The sequence below is a fragment of the Rhincodon typus genome, chromosome 2 (assembly GCF_021869965.1).
Source record: "Rhincodon typus isolate 14 chromosome 2, sRhiTyp1.1, whole genome shotgun sequence".
Classification (NCBI taxonomy): domain Eukaryota; kingdom Metazoa; phylum Chordata; class Chondrichthyes; order Orectolobiformes; family Rhincodontidae; genus Rhincodon; species Rhincodon typus.
This window is the reverse complement of record NC_063333.1, coordinates 88,876,776-88,901,378: the sequence shown is the minus strand read 5'-3', so window position 1 is coordinate 88,901,378 and position 24,603 is coordinate 88,876,776. Positions and strand designations below refer to the sequence as shown.

The 24,603-nt window shown below is 40.6% G+C and overlaps 1 protein-coding gene across 2 annotated transcripts in view; it reads left to right on the top strand.

The window, feature by feature from the left end:
* Positions 1 to 24,603, top strand: part of LOC109913710 (zinc finger protein 385D) — a 360,208-nt gene that overhangs the window by 185,995 nt on the left and 149,610 nt on the right. For both annotated transcript variants that reach the window (XM_048618223.1, XM_048618215.1), the window contains one exon: positions 10,538 to 10,648. In XM_048618223.1, the coding sequence (XP_048474180.1) occupies positions 10,538 to 10,648 (111 nt within the window). The remainder of the gene's footprint in view (positions 1 to 10,537; positions 10,649 to 24,603) is intronic.

Here is a 24,603-nt window from a genome sequence, read left to right as displayed (position 1 = left end):
TATTATGGCACTCTAGTAATATCCTTACTGAGGGCTGAAAGGTCTGTGTTCAAGTCTTAACTCCTTCAGTGTTTGTAATAACACATTTGAACATGTTAATTAAAAATATTTAGGAGGGAGGCAGTAGTGTAGTGGTAATGTCACTGGATTAGTAATACAGGACCCAAGGTTAATATTCTGGCAATATTAGTTCAAATCTCCCCATGGCAGATGTTGATCCTAATGTTACAGTTTATATCACTAACTCTATGATGTTGTAATATAAATGTATTAATAGAGCTTGCATATCTTGTCAGTTTTTGTTTAGTTCAACATTTTGAAAACTGGATTGAACTTTGCCAAGCTGTTTTTATATAAGGCACTTGTTGGTTGTAAAAGAGTAGACAGACACAATCTGAAACTGGTCTATGGCAGCCATCTGAAACAGTCTCACAACAAATTGGCAACCAATTTTACACTGTGCCCAACTGTAAAGAAAATTGGACACATTTTAAAATGAGTTGTCAATTCACTTTGTCTCACTGGTGCAGGCCAAGTTTATCCCCACTAGATTCGCCAGACATTAGCTATTGTAAAATTTAGTCCCTTCATCCTTCCAATCTTGGCTTGCTTCAAATTCATGTCTGAGTGGTAATTGATTATTCTTTAAACCGTGAATGAAGAACCTCAACCAGTGAGAAGTAAAACACAGGCTTGAAGGCTGGCAGCATTCCATGAAGCAACCTAGTTCTCCTGATCATTAAGTGATCATTTACTGAGTGAATGTTTGCTTTACGTTTCATTATAGTAAATTAATGTTTTAATAATCAGTGAAAGTAGCCTCAAAATCTATATCATAAAGCCATTTTCACTCCAACAAATCTGAGATACACCTGTTGGACAAGTGCAGTAATTTTTAATGCATTGTACACAAGACTATCAATCTTCCAATGTTAACAGATTCCTGCAGAAATGTAACTGACGTTGAATCATTTAAACTCTGTGGCCTTAAAGAATAATAATCTTTTTATTTTCAGATACATCTTTTGTTTGCTTTTTAAATTCCCTGTTAGAACAAAGTACATCATGAAAAATTTTCAAAACTAAGTAAACTGTGGTCTTTGTATGTAACGTGTTAATAAAACTTTTATTTGATACAGATTTGTATCACTTTAATTTTGATGGTCCAAGCTGCTTGTGAAATTAACCTGTGAAATGATTCCCTATAAGGATAAATTCACTGATCTCGTTCACTGTCTTTCTGATATTTACTGCTCAGTGTGGTTTCCAGTTGGGACCTTTGAATCTGCGAAACTAGCCTATACTATCATGTTAAATGTGAATATGAAATTATTTATCTAATTGTGGTCTTGTGAAGCAACTTACAACATTTTGCCCTGTTAAAGAGACCATATGCTATTGACTTTGACTTAAGATAAATTCATTAGAACACTGTACAGAAGTATGGGTTACAGAATTGGAACTACAGTTTTCTTGCCCTATTTGCCTTCCCTTCTGATGTGTTGTCCATTAAGGAAATGTCATTACTAGATTTGCATTTACATTTTCAGTGTAAAATCTCCAAGGAGGGCTGTTGAAATAAGTCAGGAAAATACATCTCTTCTGCAATCCTAATGAATGTTGGGCATGTGAATGAATGAAAAGCTATGCAATGAAAGATGTAGGTGACAAGAAATTTGGTTATTTGCACTCATTTCTGGGGCATTTCAAGTAACCTTAGAGCTACAAACGTTTCTGCATTGTAGGAGAAATCGCACTGGAGACCATATTGGTGAAAGCATTTTTGCATGCAGACCAAACATCCTCAGAAGTATGCAAAGTGGACAGATCATGATGTCAGTCAATGTGTAAGGCTGTTATGGTAGGTACTGGTATTTTGGAGCTCCACATACCCTCTCTTAACAATGGAACATGCTTTCAAGAGCCGGGAAAATCTCCTACAACTGCTATTAACTACTTAACAGGTTAGTTGTTGGTTGATTTCTTCTAAATGTTGACACAATCCTTCAAGTGGTTGGTGCTTTGTATAACTGTTTCAAGTTGCTAGCATCAACAGGGAATATTATGGCCAGCATTAAATAAATTTCAAATCTTCTGCACAATTAATTGCTCCTAGATTGGAAACATTAGGCATTCCTCTTGGAATATTGGGGAAAATGAGCAAAGGGCATACAGAGCAGGATAAACTGCTGGAAGTGGAAGGACGAAGAGGTGGGGAAAGACTTTCAGCAGGAGGCTATATCTGCCTGGACAGTTCAGGGTAATAGTTCTTCAACCTGAATCTCACTGTGGAACAATGTGTGCAACATTTGTGTATCACTAAGGATATGCTCAGATAAATCTTTGACAATACCAACCTGAGAATGGGGCTAGGACTGCATTGCCACTGTTATGAAGATGATCATGACGGTGAACTTTTGTGTGTCTGGCTCCTTCCAGCGTACGTTAGAGGTATTTGCAACATCTCCTAATTTTCTTTCCATTGTTATCTAAAGATATCAATGCGAGTCTCTATTCAAAGAAACATGTCCCAGAGATGTGTAATAACCTCTTTGAACAAGTTGGTTTAAAAATACGTTCAAAGAAAACTCATCTACATTTCATTTCTCTCCCTAGAGATTAGCAGGTGGAACTTTGTTAGGATTACAGGTTTCTTCATGGTGCCTGTTGCCACTGGCTATATGTGCATCACTAGAACTAGTGAATGTCGACTCTGCAGTATACCAGAATGTAAAGGTTTTTCATGGCTATCTAGCATTTGATCAAAGGTTGAGAATCATACAGATGAATGCCCAGTTTCTTGACAGGACAGAAACGTGCATGGCAATTGTGAGGGAGACTTAGCTTGAGTGAGACTAAGCCTGAGTGCCTATATCTGGGAATTTAGTTCAAAGTGGGAATTCAAATGGCAACTTGTTTCAAGTTCAGTTCACAAACAAAAGTCAGATTTCGTCCTCGAACTAACAGCCTTTAAGTAAGTTTAAAATAAAAGCCTAGTTAAACAGTCAACCTGCCAGCTCAATCACCCGAAATCACATTCCTGAATAAGAAGTTGATTAAAGCAGCAAGATGTAAGCTAGAAAGTCACTCATCAAAAATCCATATAAGAAAGAGGTTTTTAAAGTGCCAGGTCAGTAAGATTGCATGGTCAGTATGAGGGAGACAGACCACTTAAGTGAGACAGAGGCTGAATTACATATATTTGTAAATTTGGTTCAAAATAGGAATTTGATATAAAGGGGGAAAGAGTAAAGCTTACTGCAAAACATAAAGTATGTGGAATGGCAAGTTGGATGAAGGTAGGGAGGATGTTTACTGTTTCTTTTTCTTAGTAAGTTCATTGTTTGGTACAAAACTGCTATTAGGACTGTCTTTAACTTGCTTTTAGTTACGAAAGTGCAGTATATTGAAAGAAGTAGCTATATTTGGCTTTAACTGAGTTGGAGAAAGAGAGAAGTAATTGCATCTAAGTTAGGTTTACTGTGCATGTTTGTGAATGCAGAATATAGTGAAAAGGTTTTGAGATTTACAAATGCAGATTACCATATTGGAGTATGATGTGCAAGACTAGATATTAAATATCCCTGGTTATAGGGTTTGTAGTGATTGAAACAAGATCAGCCAGGTGAACCTCATAGAATATGAGTTCCCTGATTGTACCAGATGAACAACCCCAATCAGGGAGCCCTGGCTGACAGATATAAACAGAAGTGTTAAACATCCTAGTCATTCAGAGCTGGCTCTGAGAGAGCTGAATCAGTGTCAAGTACTCACCACATGTAAAGGGTGACTTGGTGATGGGACACTGGACCCTGTGGAGTTGTTTCAGTGGCAACAAGAGAAAAGTGTGCTTTTGAAGAAACTTGCTCCCAACAGTTGTCTTTAAATTGTGGTGAGCATTGCTTGCATCATGGCGTTATTTGGGAAGCTTGACACGTTCGCCCCTGCCGTTGAAGTCTGAGCCCAGTATGTGGAAAGAATACGTTATTTCTTCCAGGCAAATGACTTTGGGGCAGATGAAAAGCAACAAGTAATTCTCCTGACAGCTTGTGGAACCGCAGCTTTTTCAGTTATTGGGAGACTAACTTTCCCTGAGGCACCAGATACCAAAACCTTTCAAGAGTTGATGGATTTAGTTAAGGAGTATTATAACTCCAGATGATTGGAGAATTGCAGATATTGTTCCTTATTCAAAAAAAGTTATAAGCATAAGCCCAGCCATAACAGACAAATAAACTTCAGTGGTAGGTAAGCTTCAGAAACAATATTTCAGGATAGAATTAGTAGTCACATGGATAAAGGCGAGTTGCTTAGGATGGAATCATTACAAAAGGATGTGAATGCATTGAGAGAATGAAAGCAGTTGAAAAGAATGGTTCCAGGGATGAAAAACTTAAGTTACGAGGATATATTGGAAAGGTTGGGATTGTTCTCCTAGAGAGAAGGTTAAAAGCTGATCTGATAGAAATTTTCAAGATCATGAGGGAACAGGATACCATAGATAGGGAGAAACTGTTCCGGCTTGTAAATAATCAAGAATGAGTGGGTACAGATTTAATGTGATTTTCAAAATGAGCAAGTGTGATGTGAGAAAATATGTTACATGGTCCAAATTGGTAATTTACTTGCTGGAAGTATGGAGGTGGTAGATTCAATTGAGGTATTGAAGAGGGAGTTAGATGACTATTTGGACAGAAAAACATGTACAAGGATGCAGGAAAAAAAAGCAGGAGATTATCTGTAAGGCATAATCATCATTGGGAGAGCTGGTGCAGGCAAAGTGGGCCAAATGGCCACCACCTGTGCCATAACACTTTGTCATGATGCCTTCATTCTGTGACCATGCAAGTTCCAAATGTATTTGAATCTCCAAGCCAAACTGGAAGGTTACTTGGTACAAAAGCAGAATTTGCTGGGAAAGCTCAGCAGGTCTGGCAGCATCTGTGAAGAGAAATCAGAGTTAATGTTTTGGGTCTGGTGACCCTTCCTGAGAACTTAACTTTGATTTTTCTTCATGTGCTGCCAGACGTGCTGAGCTTTTTCAGCAACATCTGTTTTTGTTTCTGATTTACAGCATCGGCAGTTCTTTTGGTTTTTATTTCGTAGTTGCTTGAAGTCTTTTTTTTTCGCCAGTGATGTGGTTTGTGACTTTGGAATGCATGTTTCATGTTTTCATGCTTTTCAGAAGTGCCTTTTTGGGTGTTTGGTTATTTCCTTAATGACAGTGGCTGACAAGTTCCTGATGAACTAACACCTAGATAGAGACCACATTAGGTTTACCATCAACTTAACTGTGTCATCAAATACATATCAGGGCATGGATAGGGTGAACAGCCAAGGCCTTCTCCCTAGGGTAGGAGAGTCCAAAAGTAGAGGGCATAGGTTTAAAGTGAAAGGGGAAAGATTTAAAAGGGGCCTAAGGTGCGACGTTTTCATGCAAAGGGTGGTGCGAGTATTGAATGTATTACGAGATGAAGTGGTGGAGACTTGTATAATTACAATAGAACATAGAACATAGAACATAGAACATTACAGCACAGTACAGGCCCTTCGGCCCTCGATGTTGCGCCGACCTGTGAAACCAATCTGAAGCCCATCTAACCTAAACTATTCCATTATCATCCATATGTTTATCCAATGACCATTTCAATGCCCTTAAAGTGGGCGAGTCTATTATTTTTGCAGGCAGGGCATTCCACGCCCTTACTACTCTCTGAGTAGTATTTAAAAGGCATCTGGATGGGTACACAAGTAGAAGGTTTTGAGGGATATGGGCCAAATGCTGGCAAATGGGACTGGATTAATTAAGGATATCTGCCTTCTGAAACATTGGAGTCCGTTTGGTGCAGGTAGACCCACAACACTCTTAGGAATGGAGTATCCAGGAGTTTAATCTATTGACACTGAAGGGATGGTGATATGTTTCCAAATCAGGATGGGGCACTGGCAGGTTGTGGTATTCCCATGTGTCTGCTGCCCTTGTCCTTCTAGGTGGAAGTTATCATGTGTTTGGAAGTTGATGTCTAAGGATCTTTGGTGAATTTCTCCAGTGCGTCTTGTAGATATTGGCAGCAGTGTGGACTCAGTGTCAATGATGGAGGGAGTGGAATATTTGTGTTAATGATGCCATTCAAATGAATTCCTTTATGCTGGATGGTGTTAAGCATTTTGAGTGTTGTTGGAGATGCACTTATCCAGGCAAATATTCGATCATAGTCCTGACTTGCGCCTTGTATGTTGTGGGCAAGCTTTGGGGCTTCAGCAGGTAAGTCATACGATGAAATATTCCTAGCCTCTGATCTGCTGTTGTAGCCACCGTATTTGTGCCCAGCTAATCCAGGTCAGTTTCTGGTCCGTGGTAGCCCCCAGGATATTGATAGTAAACCATTCAATGATGATAATGCAATTTAATTTCAAAGGGCAGTGGTTAGATTGTCTCTTATTGGAGATGGCCATTGTGTGGCATGACTGTCAGTTATCATGTTTAAGCCCAAGCCTAAAAATGTATCCAGGTCTTGATGCATTTGGATGTGGACAGCTTCAGTAGATGAGTTGCAAATGGTATTGAACATTATGCAATCATTGTCAAACATCCCCACTTCTGACCTTATGATGGAAGGAAGATCATTGATGAAGCAGCTGAAGATCTTTGGGCCTTGGCCACTACCCTAACTATACAGTAGAATTCAAACTGATAGGCAAGTAATATTTCTGAATTATGTAAATAAATAGTCTGTCTGGCCCCAAACTTTGATGAGATCAGATTTGTAAAGAGCCAAATCAAATTTGCTTCATAACTAAAGAACCTGACTAGGCGTCTGACTCAGTGACAATGTGCAACTTAGGAAAATGTGTGACCTGGATAAGTGTTCCCATATTTCTACATCACTTGTCTTTCTCGGTGGCAGAGATCATGGGTTGGCACGTGCTGGCCATAATGCTATAGTGCATCTTGTAGGTAGTACACATTGCAGTCAGTGTACAGGAGTGGTGGAGGTATGCATGTTTAACATGCTAAAAAACTCAAAGTTTAAGGCGTGGTTGGGTTAGCAATAAAACAAAGTGCTTTGCCCTGGATGTGTTGAGCTTGTTCAATGTTGTTGGAGCTGCAATCATCCAGGCACTTTGAGGGTAAAAACAAACTGAACATTCCTACATTTCATGACTGACTTGCCTGGTAATTGTGGCATACATTTAAGAAGCATAGACCCCTGAGTTATTGCTGTCTGCTCCTTTTTCCGATTACAGCACCTCATGAACAGAGAACAAAATATGCTCTGCTGCTCCACCATCACTCCCAGAGACCCCTGGGTATTTTTATTGTTGAGTGAGTGAGTGAGTGAGAGTATGTGTGTATGCAAGGTTGATGAAGAATGGAAGATACTTTGATAATTCTGTATGAAATTCTACATTATCAGAATTGTGCTATATCTGTTGTAGCTTGAGTACCTTGGACTCCTTCTTTCTATTAGGAAACATCTGTCACCTTGTTGATCAGTCTCCATTTCTGTAATGTTGCTGTATCTGAAAGCCCCTTCTGCTTCTGTTTGATTTGCAATCAGTACTGCCTAATAGTGAAGACTGGTGCAGAATTTGATCAGATGATTAGACAGCCATCTGGGGTAAACTGCCAATTTGTGTTTTCTTTCTCACTTTTCAAATTATCTATGTACTGGTTGGATGGTTAGTTTTGTTCGATCTATACATGAATATTAAACCTACAGGGGTGAAAAGGAAGTCCAAGCAAATTTTTGCAGGCAAAGTGACTGAAAAAGATTTTATCATTTATTACAGTTAGATTTTTATACTATTGTTAATATATGTAATGAAGTTGTCATCAACATTCACTTCTTCTACAGCTGTTGCAGTGTACCTGCAATGTGTCCTACCTACAGAATGTGTATTAACAATTCACCAAGATACTTTTAATAGTACCTCCAAACCCCCTGACCTCTACCAACTGGAACAAGGACAGCAGACTCTCAGGATCACCACTACCTGCAATTTCCCCTCCAAAATCACATACCACCCTGACTAGGAAATATGTCACCCTTCTTTCGCTGTTGGAGTGGGTGGCACGGTAGCTCAGTGGTTAGCACTGCTGCCTCACAGCACCAGGGACTCGGTTTCAATTCCAATCTCAGGTGGCTGTCTGTATCAAGGCTGCACATTCTCCCCGTGTCGGCGTGTGTTTCTGCCAAGTGCTTTGGTTTCCTCCCACAGTCCAAAGATGTGCAAGTTAGGTGGATTGGCTGTGTTAAATTGTCTGTAATGTTTAGGGATGTGTAGATTAGGTTCTTTAGCCATGGGAAATGCAGGGTTAGGATAGGGGTCTTAGTCTGGGTGAGATGCTGTTTGGAGGGTTCGTGTGGACTTGTTGTGCTGAATGGCCTGTTTCCTCACTGTGGGGATTCTATGATTAAGTGTTAAAATTCTAGCATTCCCTTGCTAACAGCAGCCTGGGTGTACCTATACTATGTGGACTAGTTTGGTTCAAGCAGGCAGCTCACCACCAACTTCCCAAGCTCAATTAAGGATGGGAAATAAATGTTGGCCTTACCACTGACACGCACATCCCCAAAGTGAACAAAGAAAGAGTAAATGTTGGAATAATAACAGTTGTCATTATTACCTCTTGTTTATTATCATCCTTGACTATTTCATATTTAGTAATATGAACAGCGTGGATGTTGGGAAGATGCTTCCATTGGTAGGAAAGACTAGGACCCAAAGGCACAGCCTTAGAGTAAAGGGAAGACCTTTTTAGAATGGAGATAAGGAGAAACTTCTTCAGCCAAAGAGTGGTGAATCTATGGAATTCACTGCCACAGAAGGCTATGGAGGCCAGGTCATTGAGTACATTTAAGACTGAGATAGATAGGTTCTTGATTATCAAGGGGATCAAGGGTTACGGGGAGAAGGCAGGAGAATGGGGTTGAGGAACTTATCAGCCATGATTGAATGGCGAAGCAGACTTGCTGGGCCGAATGGCCTAATTTCTGCTCCTATGTCTTATGGTCTTATGGTCTAATATCAGTGATTCCAGCAGTCAGGACAGGATTTTGTGTTAGACAACAATTCTATTCTTATGCCAGTAACATTCCTTTTACTCTTCTCTCAAATACCTCCAATACTTGAATGTGCCTTTCTCCTCTGTCTTGGTGACTAGAACTGGTTCTACTTGCACAGTACAGTTTGAGCATGAACTTTCTCTGGCTTTCATTCTGCTGTTAGATTATTCAGTATTTCAATTATTGTCTGAACTGTTGCTCTGCATTGGTTGGATCTGTTGAATGTTGACTCTGTTAAGCTTCTTGGTCTTTTTTTCCTGCTTTTGTCCTTCACTATGTTAACATCTTATGGAATAGATGTGCCACCATGAAACTGAAACTGAAATTGAAACCAACACCAATCTAAAATTGGTGGAAGGTGCAGTCTCGACTTGAACTGTGTAGGAAGATGGAAACAGTTTCCACCCTGACTGAGAGGCTTAAATTTAATTGGTAGGAGAAAGTGGATAAGGAAAGGGCTGAAATATCAAACATGAGTAGGAATGATTAAAAGCATACGAAGGCATCCTAACCAGGTCAGGGTGTTGAAAGTGTCTATGGCGATCTTTTCCTATGCAGTCTGCTAGCTGTTTGACAAGCAACTGAATGGGTCACAAAGAATTTGGCAATCTGTGTCCTGGGTAAATATCTTCGATTCCTTGACTTAAAATTGCACATCATAACCAGGTTTTTCACTCCTCCATCAAACCACTACAGATCTTCAAAGAAAACCAGAAATTAAAAGCCCTCACCTATAACATGGTCAAATTTAGGTTGATATCAATGATATAGTACTCATTTATAATAGCTATACAACTGATTGAGTTCCAATAATTTCTCTTTGCACATTTTCAATGGGGCCTTTATATGTGTGCACCAAAATTGACCAAACAATCAGCATTGCACTGGTGGGGCTTCAACCTCCAGCTTAGCTGATAGCGAAGCTTAAGAAGTTCATACAAAAAGAGAACAGGTCTGCCAGAGGTACCCTCCATTTTAACAGTAACCTCCACAATCAGCTATTATGTTACAATTGCTCGCATTACTTCTATTCTTGTTGGATTTAAAACATGTCTTGGAGCCAAAAATATTAGGCGCAGCATAACTTGGATGATGAAGTGCCAACCAAATATGGAAGAATGTTAATATAGAGGTCTATGTCCTCAGTTCATTACACAAAAACCGTTTCAGTGCGAGAAGACATTGAAAGAAGATAAAACACTTTGCTGGAGGGAGGGTGTGAAGAAAAACCAAACTCGAACTGCTTTTCTAGCAACCAGTTCAATGACACTGGCAAAAGCATAGAAGCAATTCACTTAACCATTCCGACACTCAGGTTTGACATATGAAAAAAAGGAGAAGGTTTAGAGAGTGAAAAGATGCAGCAAATGACCATCTTTAAAATACACAACAACATTTAGTAAGTCAGGCTGTGACCTTTGAAGAAGATAAAGAAATCTAATTGAATTTCTTGTCCTTTTTCACAGATGGACCCAGTTCAGAAAGCAGTGATAAATCACACGTTTGGGGTTCCTCTTCCTCCAAGAAGAAAACAAGTAATTTCATGCAACATCTGCCAACTAAGATTTAATTCTGATGTGAGTGTACAAGGGACAAGGACGCACTTGAGCCCATAGTTAATTGTTCCAGAGATGAGAGACAATACCCTGATGAGCAGTAGGCAAAACCAAACATTCTACTGGCACATCAACTTGGAATGGCATGTTCTAGAGATTTTGGGATTGGTTTTCTGTTGTAGAAACAAGTTCTACTGTAGTTGCATCTGGTTATTTTATATTCAAACACAGAAGCCTCGCTAAAACCGCTAATTTATTTTGTTGATGATCTGTATAAAATTGTAGAGAAATTATGAAAAGTTGAATATCTTGTTTAGATTTAGGACCTTGGGGGGGAGAAAAAGTTCTGGTGCGTTGTCAATGCCAATTATTTTGCAGATGAAGAATTTTTTGACCCATTCAGCATCTTACCTCAATCATCAATCACTTTTTGTCATGGATGAGCTGCAGTTCAGATTTGTTGTTCAAACTCACCAGTGCGAAAAATGTTGCACCTGGAGGCTTTAGAAAATATTCTCAAATAAAACATGCAACAGTGGCTAGCTCTGTACAGTTCACACAGCTACAACTTGGGTGTATTATATCTGTGAAATTGTACAAACACCAGTCCTGTAACTCAGCACTGATTGCAGTTAAAAAAATTGAGACTTTTGTGACCTTTGAAGGTCAAGTTTGGGAGTTGCTAAAATGTATTAAAAGAACCTTCTAAGGCATTTGAAAAGATTGCTATGGCCAATTATGTTAACGGTTTCAGACATGTTATAAAGGACAAGAAAATGATTGTGCTTGAGTTTTAACAATACATAAAGTTATACTTGTGAGAAATATTATTTTATGAAATAAAAGGGTTAGTAGCAACATGGGTACAACATTGGCTGAGTGCTATGAAATAAAGAGTAAAGGTCAATGGATGCTTTTGGGCTTGAGGGAGATTCTGGTGGAGTTCCACAGGGGTCGCTATTATGACCCTTGCTTTTCTTCATATTCATTAATAATCTGAATCTTGATAAGCAGGGGCAATTTCAAAGTTTGGATGAATTGTAAACTCTGAGGACAGTGTGGAACTCCAAAAGGATGTAGACAGGTTGTTGAAATGGGCAGGTGAGTCGCGATACAGAGAAAGATGAGGTTATGCATTTTGGTAGGAAGAACATGAAAGACAATATAAAACAGGGGCTTAAATTCTAAGGGGAGGTGTAGGAATAGAGGTACCTTGGTGTGTATGTACACATTTCTTTGAAAGTAGCAGGACAGGTAAAGGGAGCAGTAAGCAAGGCATACAGTGTTGTTGGGTTCTTTAAAAGGTGATACTGTACAAGAGCAAGGTGGTGATGTTGAATTTGTATAAGACACTTGTTAGACCTCACCTGGAGTATTGTGTACAGTTTGTAGTGTCACATTAAAGGAATGATATGAACACATTGGAGAGAGTGCAGAAACTATTTATAAGAATTTTTCCAGAGATGAGAAACATCGGTAATGTGCATAAATTCAAAAAGTCAGAACTGTTCCTCATGAAGACAATAAGATTAGGAGGAGATCTGATCAAGGTTTTTAAAACTGTGAGAGGTCTGGATAGAGTAGATAGGAGAAACTCGTCCTGTTCATAAGCAGAACAAGAACAAGAAGGCATAGATGTAAAGTGATCTGCAAAAGAAGCAAAGGTGAAGTGGAAACACATTTTTTCACTCAACGAGTAGTTAAGGCATGGAATATACTGACTAGACGTGTAGTTTAGGCAGTTTTGACTGAAGCATTAAAGAGAGAATGGGAGATTATTTGGATAAAAATAATATACAAGGGTACAGGGATAAAGTAAGAGATTGACATTATGTAATGACGTTGTTTTAATAAGTTGGTTCAGGCTCAGTGACTCAAATGGCCACCTGTGCTGTAACACTTCTGTGTTTCTTTGATTTTTGTGAAGTACTCAAAGTAAAGTGTAGTCATTGCAGGAGGAATTATTAGTTTTTTCTCGAGTGAGTCCTTGATTTCAAAGTGTAACAATGTCGGTATTTGGAGAGAGAATGTAAACAAAATAGTTATGAGTCGTTTAAATCAAAATAAGGTCTTGTGTAAATTATAGACAATAAATGGAGACATATATTATGCATTACAGTGGTTCATTTACATTGTAAATCAAGCCTTGCATAATCTTCCAGAGTGAAAGAACAAACTTTATGACAGTAGCACATCAAAGACTTCTTAGTTTTGCTGACATTACAGCATAGCTAACCTGTGGTTTGACTTACTGCTAAATGTCAATGACTAGAGGATCAGATGGAAGAATCAATACCACAACTTCACCTTCCACAGTTCAGCTAGATAATGAGGGACCGCAGGAAAGCTTACATATATATTCTCCCCAACATTCCAGGATCTCTCAGGCACTCTGGAATAATACTGCACAGTCGCATTTCCATCCTTCCTGTTGGGTTAGTACAATTACATGGAAAAACATTGAAAAAGTGTAGAGGATGGGAGTCTGCAGCAGCAAACTGTTCACTCATGCTGGGAACTTGAGTGCTCACTTGTGGAAGGCATGGAGTTTGCCTTATGTGATGCAGATAGAGATCCTACATAAAACCAGTTGGACAGCTATTTTTTTTTGCTGTCGTCCAAGGGATTCCACTTTAATGGAGGAGAAATGGATCCTTGCAAGTTTTGGGATTGGGGGCAATTATAGGAGATTCCCTGACTATGACCAGATAGGTAATTGTGGAACCAGGCAAAGACAGTTCATTCAACCAAACAAATGTTCATGTTTGAAAAGATTGCTTGGGTAATTATGTCAGTGGTTTCAGACAGGTTAAAAAGGACAAGGAGAGTTTACTGCTCAAGTTTAAATAGCACCTATATCTGTGTAAAGGTAAACTCCCTCAGCTATAAGTTTGGTACCAAAATTGCTCAGTGGTTTTATTATTTTCTTACCATAAATTTTTGAGGGGAGATGGTCCTTCGTGAAGCCAAGTGTCTCTTATTTTGATGGTTGCTTTGCAAGATCGGAAACTTCATCGGCTCCCTAGAGGTAAATGACAGCCAGGTATTCCTGCTCCTTTGGTTGGAGATAAAATGTACCATTGGAGTTTGTTATAACTTTCTAAGTGGGAGATGATGGGGGAAGTGGTATTAGGTAAGTTGCTGTTGTTGGGAGCTTCTTAAAGACACAATGACTGAATGGCTACAGCCTAGAAAGCAGACATTCATTGATTCTATGGCCGTGCTGCCTTCTATTTCATACTTGTCTCCACAAGGTTACAAATGGATCCTAACTGTAGGTCATCTGTCAGGCAAATTATATTGATCCCTGAAGAGGGGCAGTTTTAAAACAAAAAAGGTTGCCAGTCAGCACTGTTACCTAGAATTTAAGACAGTTCTGGTTGAGATTGTGGAAAAGCTGTGATAATGTCCTTTTGGCTGTGATAATGCTGGTGTTCACAGGAGATACAGACAGATGGGTATATCCTAAGTGGAGATAGAGTTGTATGTGCAGTCCCATTAACACCATGAATTTTGGTAAACTCTGGATGGCACCACAGGTTGGAGAACAATCCTGGACAAATCGACTGGCATGGTTATATCGAGATTTTCCATTGGTCATGTCTTGATGTTGTAGTGCTCATTGGGTGGTGAAGGAAAATAGGACTAAAGATCTATCATGCCTTCTCTCAACCTACATTAATGCCCATCCCATGTCCAGGCATTATTCCCAATGCCTTGTAAAAATACCTGTCCATCTTGGACAGAAGAGAATTCAAATCCTGATGAAATAAAAGGGGCAAAAATGAGTTTTTATGCTTTCAGATCACTTATTCAGACAGAGATTAAGAACGTAGCATAGCTCCATCAGCTACAGGATAAATGTCTATATGTTTCATTCCTATTATGATTACCCTGCTGGAGACTACAAAACTGAAATGCTGCATGTACTTTCATTTCAGCGATTATGTAGCAGTAAATCAGCTTGGATGCCTTGGTGAATCAGTATGCATTGTATAGTGTATGGAAGAGGCAATTGGACAGAGATAAATGTACCTATGCTGCCTGATAGATTTATCAAAAGACCACATCTCTCAGAATAATAGATGAGCGATAAGCTCACCACTGCAGTATAATGTTGAGTTTTCTTGATGGATAGAGCATATCTTCTGAGATTCTACTAAGTTTTCCATTTGCATGATGTTCTGTACATAAAAATGAACATTACTTTCAATGCAAAACATTGGTTCACTTTCAATGCTGAGCATTTTATCATGTTGCAGAGAAGTGAGAAATAGTCGACACTTAGTAAGGACATTGATCTGTGTTCCGTATCTGCGTAATAGCAGATTCTCTGCTTATGTCAGCTGATTGACAGAGACCCAGTTTCTATTAATTAGGAGCTTCATAACAATTGTTATGATCCCAGTTGATGGTACCATTGGACAAGTTAAATCCCAGATTAAAAGTGGGCTTCATAGATCATAGTTTTGATTTTTGCAGTTAGTCAGCATGGTGGTTAGTCAGTGATTTTTTTTACACAAGGCTTCAGATGCTTTTATAAGAACAGTATGTAAGTTTGTTACACAAAAGAAAGAGAACAAACCAAGTTCTATCCATATTTATGCATATACATATACTAAAGTTAAAAATATCATCACAAACATCAAAACAAAGTTTCAACCTGTTTCTGAACATGATATGTTGCAGAAACTTGAACTGAGAAATTAGCACCCCCACCTCAACTTTCACAACTGCTTAACTGACTCTTTCCAAGTTCTTTCACATTGGCTGTGGAAATAATTTGATGATTTCTTTGAGTCTGCTGTCATGAATGAATTCAAGGGTCTGTACTTACTCAATTGCGAAAACTTACAGATTTTTATTCAAACTCTCCTGGCCTGGAACATTCACAAATTAGTCACTTTTTTGCCATGAGGTGGTATGGTGACTCAATGGTTGGCACTGCTGCCTCACAGCAGTTATGGGTTATGTCCATCACCTTCATTAAAAGGTGGAACCACATCAGCTCTCCTTCAGTCCTCTGGCCCCTCCCCTGTGGCCCCAAGAGGAATTAAAATTTAGGACAAAAGAAATGGCAGTTACAAATATTCTTCATCGCCAGAACTTTCTAACAAGCACCAGGACATTGCTTGGCTGGTGGTGAGAGGGGCTCTGCCAGTGAGATCATTCATGCACGCCCGGGCTCTCTGTGCCACTGCACGCTGCCCTCGAAGTGGCTGCGGGGGTGACGAGACAGTCTATCACCTCCTTCTGGAGTGCGCCTATGCGCAGGAGGTCTGGAGGGGAATGCAGTGGTTTGTGTCGAGGTTCGTCCCGAGCAGCTCCGTGACACGGGACTCCGTGCTCTACGGGCTGTTTCCCGGGACGCACACGGAGACCAACATCAACTGCGCCTGGAGGACCATCAATGCGGTGAAAGACGCTCTTTGGTCCACCCGCAACTTGCTGGTCTTCCAATTGAAAGAACTAACCCCGACCGAGTGTTGCAGACTGGCGCACTCCAAGGTTCAGGACTACGTGTTGAGGGACGCACTAAAGCTTGGGGCAGCCGCCGCCAAGGCGCGTTGGGGAAAGACTACCATGTAAGACCCCTCGCCCGTACCGTATCAGGGCCCTGTTCAGAAACTGGGCCCAGCTGGCGCCTCCTCCAACTGGTCAGGGGGTCAACTATGACTACGGGTAGAGATGACCACCGGAGTTTTTCTTTTTCCTTTGTTTTTTCCTTTAGTTGGTGTACGTACCCCCAGGGTAACCCGGGGCGGCTAGCATGACCAGATAGGTGAAAATTTGTTTTTTTTTGTATTTTGTACGAATAAAGTATATTTTTTTTAAATAAAAAAAAAGGCAGTTACAAATATTCTTGGGGTCGCTGAAGGCTTCAAAAGGAGGGCCAATCCTTTGCAAACATTACAGGTGCTAAACACAGAGCAGGGACTCGGGTGCTATTCCAGCCTTAGACTCGATTCTAGCCTCGGGCACCTGTCTGTGCGGAGTTTGCACATTCTCCCATTGTCTGCGTGGGTTTTCTCTGGGTGCTCCGGTTTCCTCCCACAGTCCAGAGATGTGCACGTTAGGTGGATAGGCCATGCTACATTGCCCAGTGTCCAGCCATGTGCAGGCTAGGTGGATTAGCTATGTGAAATGTGGGGTTACAGAGTTTAGGGTAGGAGAGTGGGCCTGGGTGGGATGTTCTTTGGAGGGCTAATGTGGACTTGCATGGCCTGCTTCCACACTGTAGGGATTCTATGAATCGATGACTTTTGAGGTAACTGTTTTTCATAAACTGCCTGAATGCAGCTGGTAGAGAAATTAAATCTTGCCTCTGAATTCAATCTGGGATTCTTCTGGATGGAACTGAAAACAAAGCTAATGGCTTCCAAGGTGTTTACCCTACCTGTCAAAAACTCAGAAGTCTAACATCTTTTCTCTAACTCTGCAAGGTCTGTAGTCACATGGCTTCTGAGCAGTGCTAGATTTAGAGCATTGTTCTAATGTGATTTCCTGATATTTTTAGAATAAACTACTTCATAGAATTGGTGCACATCATCTGCCTCGCTTTACAAAACACTCCAAATTTCGGAAATGATCATATAGTACAAACCTCCCATCACACAATATTATCAGTATCTTCAAGTGACAAAGTATATGCCTTTTGCAACATATGCAGTTTTGATGTTGAGGTTACTCTGAACACCATAAATTTAATCCCAAGGAAGAATATTTATTCAACATTTTAATGCCTACGTTGCATTATTTTGCTAGCATTTAGGTTCTCATGAGCTTTGATGTCATTTAATTTTGTTTTGGTACTCCCAACCTCTGTGCTGCAACCACTGGGTTTCCCAGTGGGAATCTCCCATCTGATATGTTTGGAAATAGGATTAATATAGGGAAACTAGTCAGATCAGGCTGCATGATACATTTGATGTACCCACCTGACTTTATCAACTTGTACAGGGATGGGCAATGAAGAAACATTGCCCAGGGGTATTAGGCGTTCAGATTATGTTCTGCATTGACAAAAGCATTTTACAGTCATCGATAAACTCCAAATAGTCGCACCCAGGTTGATGACAATGATATTTAAAAATATAATTGCATCTACCTGGTGATAGAATCATAGAATTCTTGCAGTGCGGAAAGAGGCCATTCAGCCCATCGAGTCTCCCTGGCCCTCTGAAGAACAGCCCACCCAGATCCACCCAGTCCCAATAACCCCACATGGAATTTTTTTTAACCATGTCTGATACACCTAACCTACACCTCCTGGAAGTGTTCCGGGCAATTTTTTTTTTTCTTAGCATGGTCAGTCCACTGAACCTGCACAACGTTGGACTGTGGGAGGAAACTGGAGCACCTAGAGGAAACCTACGCAGACACTGGGAGAATGTGTGCAAACTCCACACAGACAGTTGCCCGAAGCTGGAATTGAACCTGTGTCCCTAGCACAGTGTTAAACATTGAGCCACGTGATGATTCTGGGAGACTTGTTACAGGGCCTGGGTAAGCAAAGAACTAAATGCATAGTGTGCCACCTGCAGCCAGGACGATTGCTTAACCACTGCTACTACACCAAGCATGTCTCTCCCGTCCTCTAAACAAGTTACGATGCAGCTACTGTGATTGACCACACAGAGGAGATTTCCTTTCTGAGTTACTCAGGCAACACCACCTCCATTTAAGCTGCAATCCATCAAGGCTGCTAGGTTTATTTCTCACCTGCCAGTGACATCTGCACAATGAGATTCTTTTCCTTCCATATTTGTCTGTCACCTCTTAACCTACTCTGTGTTTAGCATTTGTAATGTTTGCAAAGGATTGGCCTTCCTTTTGAAGCCTTCAGCGACCCCAAGAATATTTGTAATTGCCATTTCTTTTGTCCTAAATTTTAATTCCTCTGTGGCCACAGGGGAGGGGTTGGAGGACTAAAGGAGAACTGATGTGGTTCCACCTTTTAATGAAGGTGATGGACATAACCCAGAGAATTATAGACTAGTGTGTCCCATATCATTGGTAGGGAAATTCTGAAAGAGAGAATTAATCTCCATTTGGATAGGCAAGGTTTGATCATGGACTGTCAAACATGGCTTTGTCAGAAGGAGATCACACCTAACAAATCTTGTTGGTTTTGTTTTTGAGGATGTGACTAGATTTTAGATGAGGATAGTGCAATTGATTTAGTTTATATTGATTTCAGCAAGGCCTTTGATATGGCCCATGTGGGACACTAATAAAGAAGATTAAAAACACATGGGATTGAGGGTAACTTGGCAAGTTGAATCCAAAATTGGCTTAGTGGAGACGGGCTGCTCACGTGACTGAAGGTTGGCAGACCACAAGGATCAGTGTTGGGTCCCTTTATTGTTTGTGATATAAGTCACAAATATTGATGAGAATGTGGGGATGGGGTGGGGAGTGACAGCCAAGTTTGTGGATGACATGAAATAGGTCGGGTGGTTGACAGTAATGAAGATGGCCTTTGTTTGCAGAAGGATATAAACAAATTTGTCAGACAGGCAAATCAGTGACAGATGGAATTTAACCCTGATACATGTGAGATAAGCTACTTTGGAAGAAGTAACAAGATGAGAGCACTCAAAGAATGAATAGACGGATCTTGGGGTGGATGTTCACAGATCCCTAAAGGTGGCAGGGCAAGTTAATAAGGTAGACTCTCACCTTGATAATTCGACCCATAACTTATAAAAGCAGGGAGGTTATGTTGGAACTGTGGTTAGGCCACAGGTGGAGTACTATGTACAGTTCTGGTCAGCCCCCCACAGTAAGCAGGACATGACTGCACTGGAGATTCACCAGGATGTTGCCTCAGATGGAGCAGTTTAGCTATGAAGAGAGAGGCTGGACAAGTTTTCTTTCGAGCAGAGAAGGTTGAGAGGGATTTGATAAAGAAGTTTAAGATAATGAGGGCCATGGACAAGATGGATAGAAAGCAGCTGTTCCCTTTATTTGAAGGGTCAGTAACAAGGGGGGAAGCTTTTACTGTGAAAAGAAGGAGGTTTAGAGAGGAGTTGAAGAAATCCTTTTCATCTCGAGAGTGCTGGGGATCTTGAATGCACTTCCTGGGAGGGTCACAACTGCAAGTAACGGCTTGGGCTTTAAAGGTACTTTGTTGAGCACTTGAAATTTCATAGCATTCAAAGCTATGGGCCAAGTGCTGGAAAGTGGGACTGCTGTAGATTTAATGTAGTTTTGGTGGTACAGACATGATGGGCTGAAGGGCCTCATCTGTACTGTATAATTATACGATTTAACTGTTAGCTACATGGTGTTTTCCTTTCTGACCAGAAGTGTAATCCCTGCACCTGTTTAAAATCTATATCCTGGACTGCAAAGGTACTATTGATTAGCACATTATCACTGATGCAACTAGATCAATTATAGCCCTGATTTATAACTGATTTGGGCCTGGCTATCTTCTGTCTGAAAGAACAATCATGCTGATTCTCTGAGACCCCATCTTCCTGGACACCACCCCAAGGCCTCCTACCCTCCCTCGACCTCTTCATCTCCAACTGCCGTCGAGACATCAATCGCCTCAACCTCTCCACCCCTCTCACCCACTCCAACCTCTCCGCCACAGAACGTGCAGCCCTCCGCTCCAACCCCAACCTCACTGTAAAACCCGCAGACAAGGGTGGCGCAGTTGTAGTATGGTGCACTGACCTCTACATCGCCGAGGCCAGGCGCCAACTCTCCGACACCTCCTCCTACCGCCCCCTTGATCATGACCCCACCCCCGACCACCAAAACATCATCTCCCAAACCATCCACAACCTCATCATCTCAGGTGACCTCCCACCCACAGCCTCCAACCTCATCGTTCCCCAACCCCACACCACCCGTTTCTATCTCCTTCCCAAAATCCATAAACCCGACTGCCCTGGCCGACCCATTGTCTCTGCCTACTCCTGCCCCACCGAACTTATCTGCACTTATCTCCACTCCATTTTCTCCCCCCTGGTCCAGGAACACCCCACCTACTTCCGTGACACCACCCACGCCCTCCACCTCCTCCAGAACTTCCAATTCCCTGGTCCTCAACACCTCATCTTTACCATGGATGTCCAGTCCCTATATACTTGCATTCCCCTTGCAGACGGCCTAAAGGCCCTCCGCTTCTTCCTGTCCCGCAGGCCCGACCAGCCCCCCTCCACTGACACCCTTATTCGCTTAACCAAACTCATCCTTATCCTTAACAACTTCTCGTTCAACTCCTCCCTCTTCCTACAGACAAAGGGGGTGGCCATGGGTACTCGCATGGGCCCAAGCTATGCCTGCCTCTTTGTAGGATACGTGGAACAGTCCCTCTTCCGCAGCTACACTGGCCCCATCCCCCACCTCTTCCTCCGTTCATCCCTGCTTCCTTGACCTGTCCGTCTTCCCTTGACTGACCAACCCCCATCCTAACTCCCCACCTACACTCACCTCTACTGGCTCCGTCCCCGCCTCCTTGACCTGTCCGTCTTCTCTCCACCTATCTTCTCCTCTATCCATCTTCTATCTGCCTCCCCCTCTCTCTCTATTTATTTCAGAATCCCCTTCCCCTCCCCCATTTCTGAAGAAGGGCCCAGACCCGAAACGTTAGCTTTCCTGCTCCTCTGATGCTGCTTGGCCTGCTGTGTTCATCCAGCTCTACACCTTGTATTCTCTATATAAAATTTTCTAATAGTTTGTGTTCTGGTTCTAAATTTAAGGAGATCTTTCCTCATGTATTATGAAAATTGATAAGATGTACCGTTCCACATGGAAGGGATCTTTTCCTTCTAATTGATGATACCTGTGAGGTTAGCTCTTGTATTTTGAAGGTGACCATAGATCAATTCTATATGGATCTAGTTGATGTTCTGTTGAAGGAATCATAGATAAACCTGTGTGTTTGGAACATTTTTGCCCTGTCACCCTGGACATTCAACTTCAATGTATTAAGCTGTTTCAGGGGCCTGCCTTAGCTTTGTTTGAATTTGAAACTTAGGAAGATGTGGACGTTTTGCAGAAAGAAATAAACAGGAAATTTCCCTTTAAAAGTTGCTGAGGCAGTGTATATTTAAATGACTGTGGGCTAAATTCTAAAGGAGTAGGCATTCAAACACACAGATGAACAAATCATGATATTCGAATTGTGTGGCTTGATCTGCCTGCCTGTCTACTAGCTCTTGCCATTTATACATTTTTGCAGGATTCAGAGGCTCACCTCCAAAGTTATGAAAGATGATAGGGAGATGCCCTTTAGAAATTGCCACTTCAATAATCTAGAGCACTTTGTTCAATGCTGAGGGACACGGCAAAATTGATCAGAAATTTGTTGACTTTACCTTTAGTTTATGCTTTCTTTAGGAGATTCGGACAGTGAATTGTATCCAAAAAAGGGTAAAAAAATGCATTGCTTGTGGGGAAATGTATTTGATGGCTTAAATGGTAATTTCTTATTCCAAATGCACTTAATAATCTAATTCAGTAGGATATGTTAGAATTATTGAAGAAACCATAAAGCATCTGTTTCAGTTTGTCTCACTGCGGTTATGTCAGTGCTGCACAAAAATAGCATCCAGAAACTCTGAACAACTTAAATCAATGTATAAAAATCAATTGGTGAAGGTAAGCGCAAGGTCTAATGCTACTTTTATCTGGATAGGAATGAGATTGAGTGTTTTAAGGATAAATATAGGTGGAGTTCATAAAAAATTACAAAATAACCCTCGAATCAGTAAATATCCTGCAGTTCCAATCATGTATACAGATACTTTCTAAATGACCCTTTGTAGTTTATCTCCATTACCCTACCTGAAGTTGACCTCCTTCAATATCATTCTTTGTGTGAAGAAGAACGTTAATTTTGTCTCTTAATTTCAATCAGGATGCACTTTTGCAAATAATCTAAGGAACATGATCTTTTGAAATTATGGAAAATTAGGACTGTAATATCCAAAAATGAATAATTTGAGGTAGATATGCTGTAATTTGGTTCTAATTTATGTTTGGAACGTAGCAAAAACATGCATAGATTTCTTCTTAGGAAATCAAATAGTGTGGAGTGCATGCTGACAGTAACACAGACCATCCCAAAACAAAGGGACAAAGTCAGAAGTCACACGATACCAAGTAAGAGACCCCAGATTTATTTAAAATCACAAGCTTTCGGAGCACTGCTCCTTCGTTAGGTAAAGTCAGTGCTTCAAAAGCTTATGATTTCAAATTAACTATAACCTGGTCTCATGTGACTGCTGACTTTGTCCATCCCAGTTCAACACGGCATCTCCACATCATGAATTCAAAGAGAGGCTATTCTTTGAAACAGATATCCAATAAGTTCTACTGGCCTCCTCTTTGCCCATAGCCAGGCATGAACATACAAAATAAAAAATAAATAGGCTATTTGACTCTTAGTCTGTTGGACCATCAACAAGACATTGACTGATCTTCAACATCAACTCTATATTCTTATAATATCGTTAAATCTTCTATTCTCTTGGTGCCTAAAAATCAAACTGTCTTGAAGGTGCTCGATCATTCAGCATCCTCCACTCTCTGAAGTAGAAAATTTCAAAGATTCATTTCCCTTTGAATGAAGAAATTTCACATCTCAGTCCTAGGAGGCAGCCCCTTATCATGAGACTTTGGTTCCATTTTTGAGATTTCCCCAATCAGGGGAAACATTTCCTCAGAATCTCCTTTGTCAAGCTTCTTAAGACATCAATCAGATCACATCATTTTTCTGATCACAGTACTCCATCTCTCCTCAGCGGACACTATCGTCAATCCAGAAGTCAGCCTGGGGAAGTTTTATTACACTCCTTGTAGGTCAATCCTTCTGGAAAAAAAAAGCTAACACATTGGCATTTATTTCCTAATTGCTTGATTTACCTGCATGCTAACATCGAATGATTTATAAACAGGGACACCTAGGCTCCTCTGAATGAAGTCAGTTCCGAGGCTATCACTATTCAACACTACTCAGTATTTTTAATTTTCCTCAGCAGACCAAAATTGAAATTGGTGAGCCAAATGACCTTTTCTTGTTTTGTTTTCTGGAATGAAAATATTTCTCGTTTAAACTTCTGGTAAAATTGGTTCCAGGTTATTGCAGTTACATAGAAGGTACCTACTACTTGGAAACCAATTATGTGAGATATTCAGAAAATTAGGAGCTGTGTACTTTGTAATAAAATAAATGATAGTTAGTTATTTTCTGAATATATTGATTTTTGGTTGTAATATGCTCACCAACTGGCTCATTTCACCTCTTTCTCCTGAAGACCTATCTTCAGGCACAGAAGTTGTATTGTGTGGAACATAATTTCTTTTTTCCATTATCTAGTCTATCTTAACAACACTTATGTTAAAATGACATTTTATTGGAACAAAGTGCCAAACAATCACAGACATTGTCAGTATGTTTTGTTTTATTTTGGCCCAAAGCTGGTTTAGTATTCCTCTAGTGCAAAATAAAGCATGAAATGCAATGTAATCATTTTTTTATAAGGCCAAATCCAAAAGCATCAATGTAGCTGAAAAGCAGAAAAGGTACCTTGGCATTAAAGTAATAGCAAATATTAAATGCACAGAGATTAATATATTGTTAATTCTGACCAAAATATTCAAACCATCACCTGTTAAGTTTTAAAGCAAAACTCTTCTTGCAGATTCCATAGGCAACAGCTTCCTTTTCACCTGATGCAAGTAATTAGATGAGAGCAGGCGATGGCCTAATGGTATTAGCACTGGACTGTTAATCCAGAGACCCAGATAATATTCTGGGGACCTGGGTTCAAATCCTGCTATAGCAGATGGTGGAATTTGGAATTAAGAGTCCAATGCTGACCATGAATCCATTGCCAACTGTCCCAAAAGCCCACCTGGTTCACTAATGGCCTGTAGGGAAGGAAACTGCCATCTTTACCTGGTCTGGCCTACATGTGTGTCCAGACCCACAGCAATGTAGTTGACCCATAACT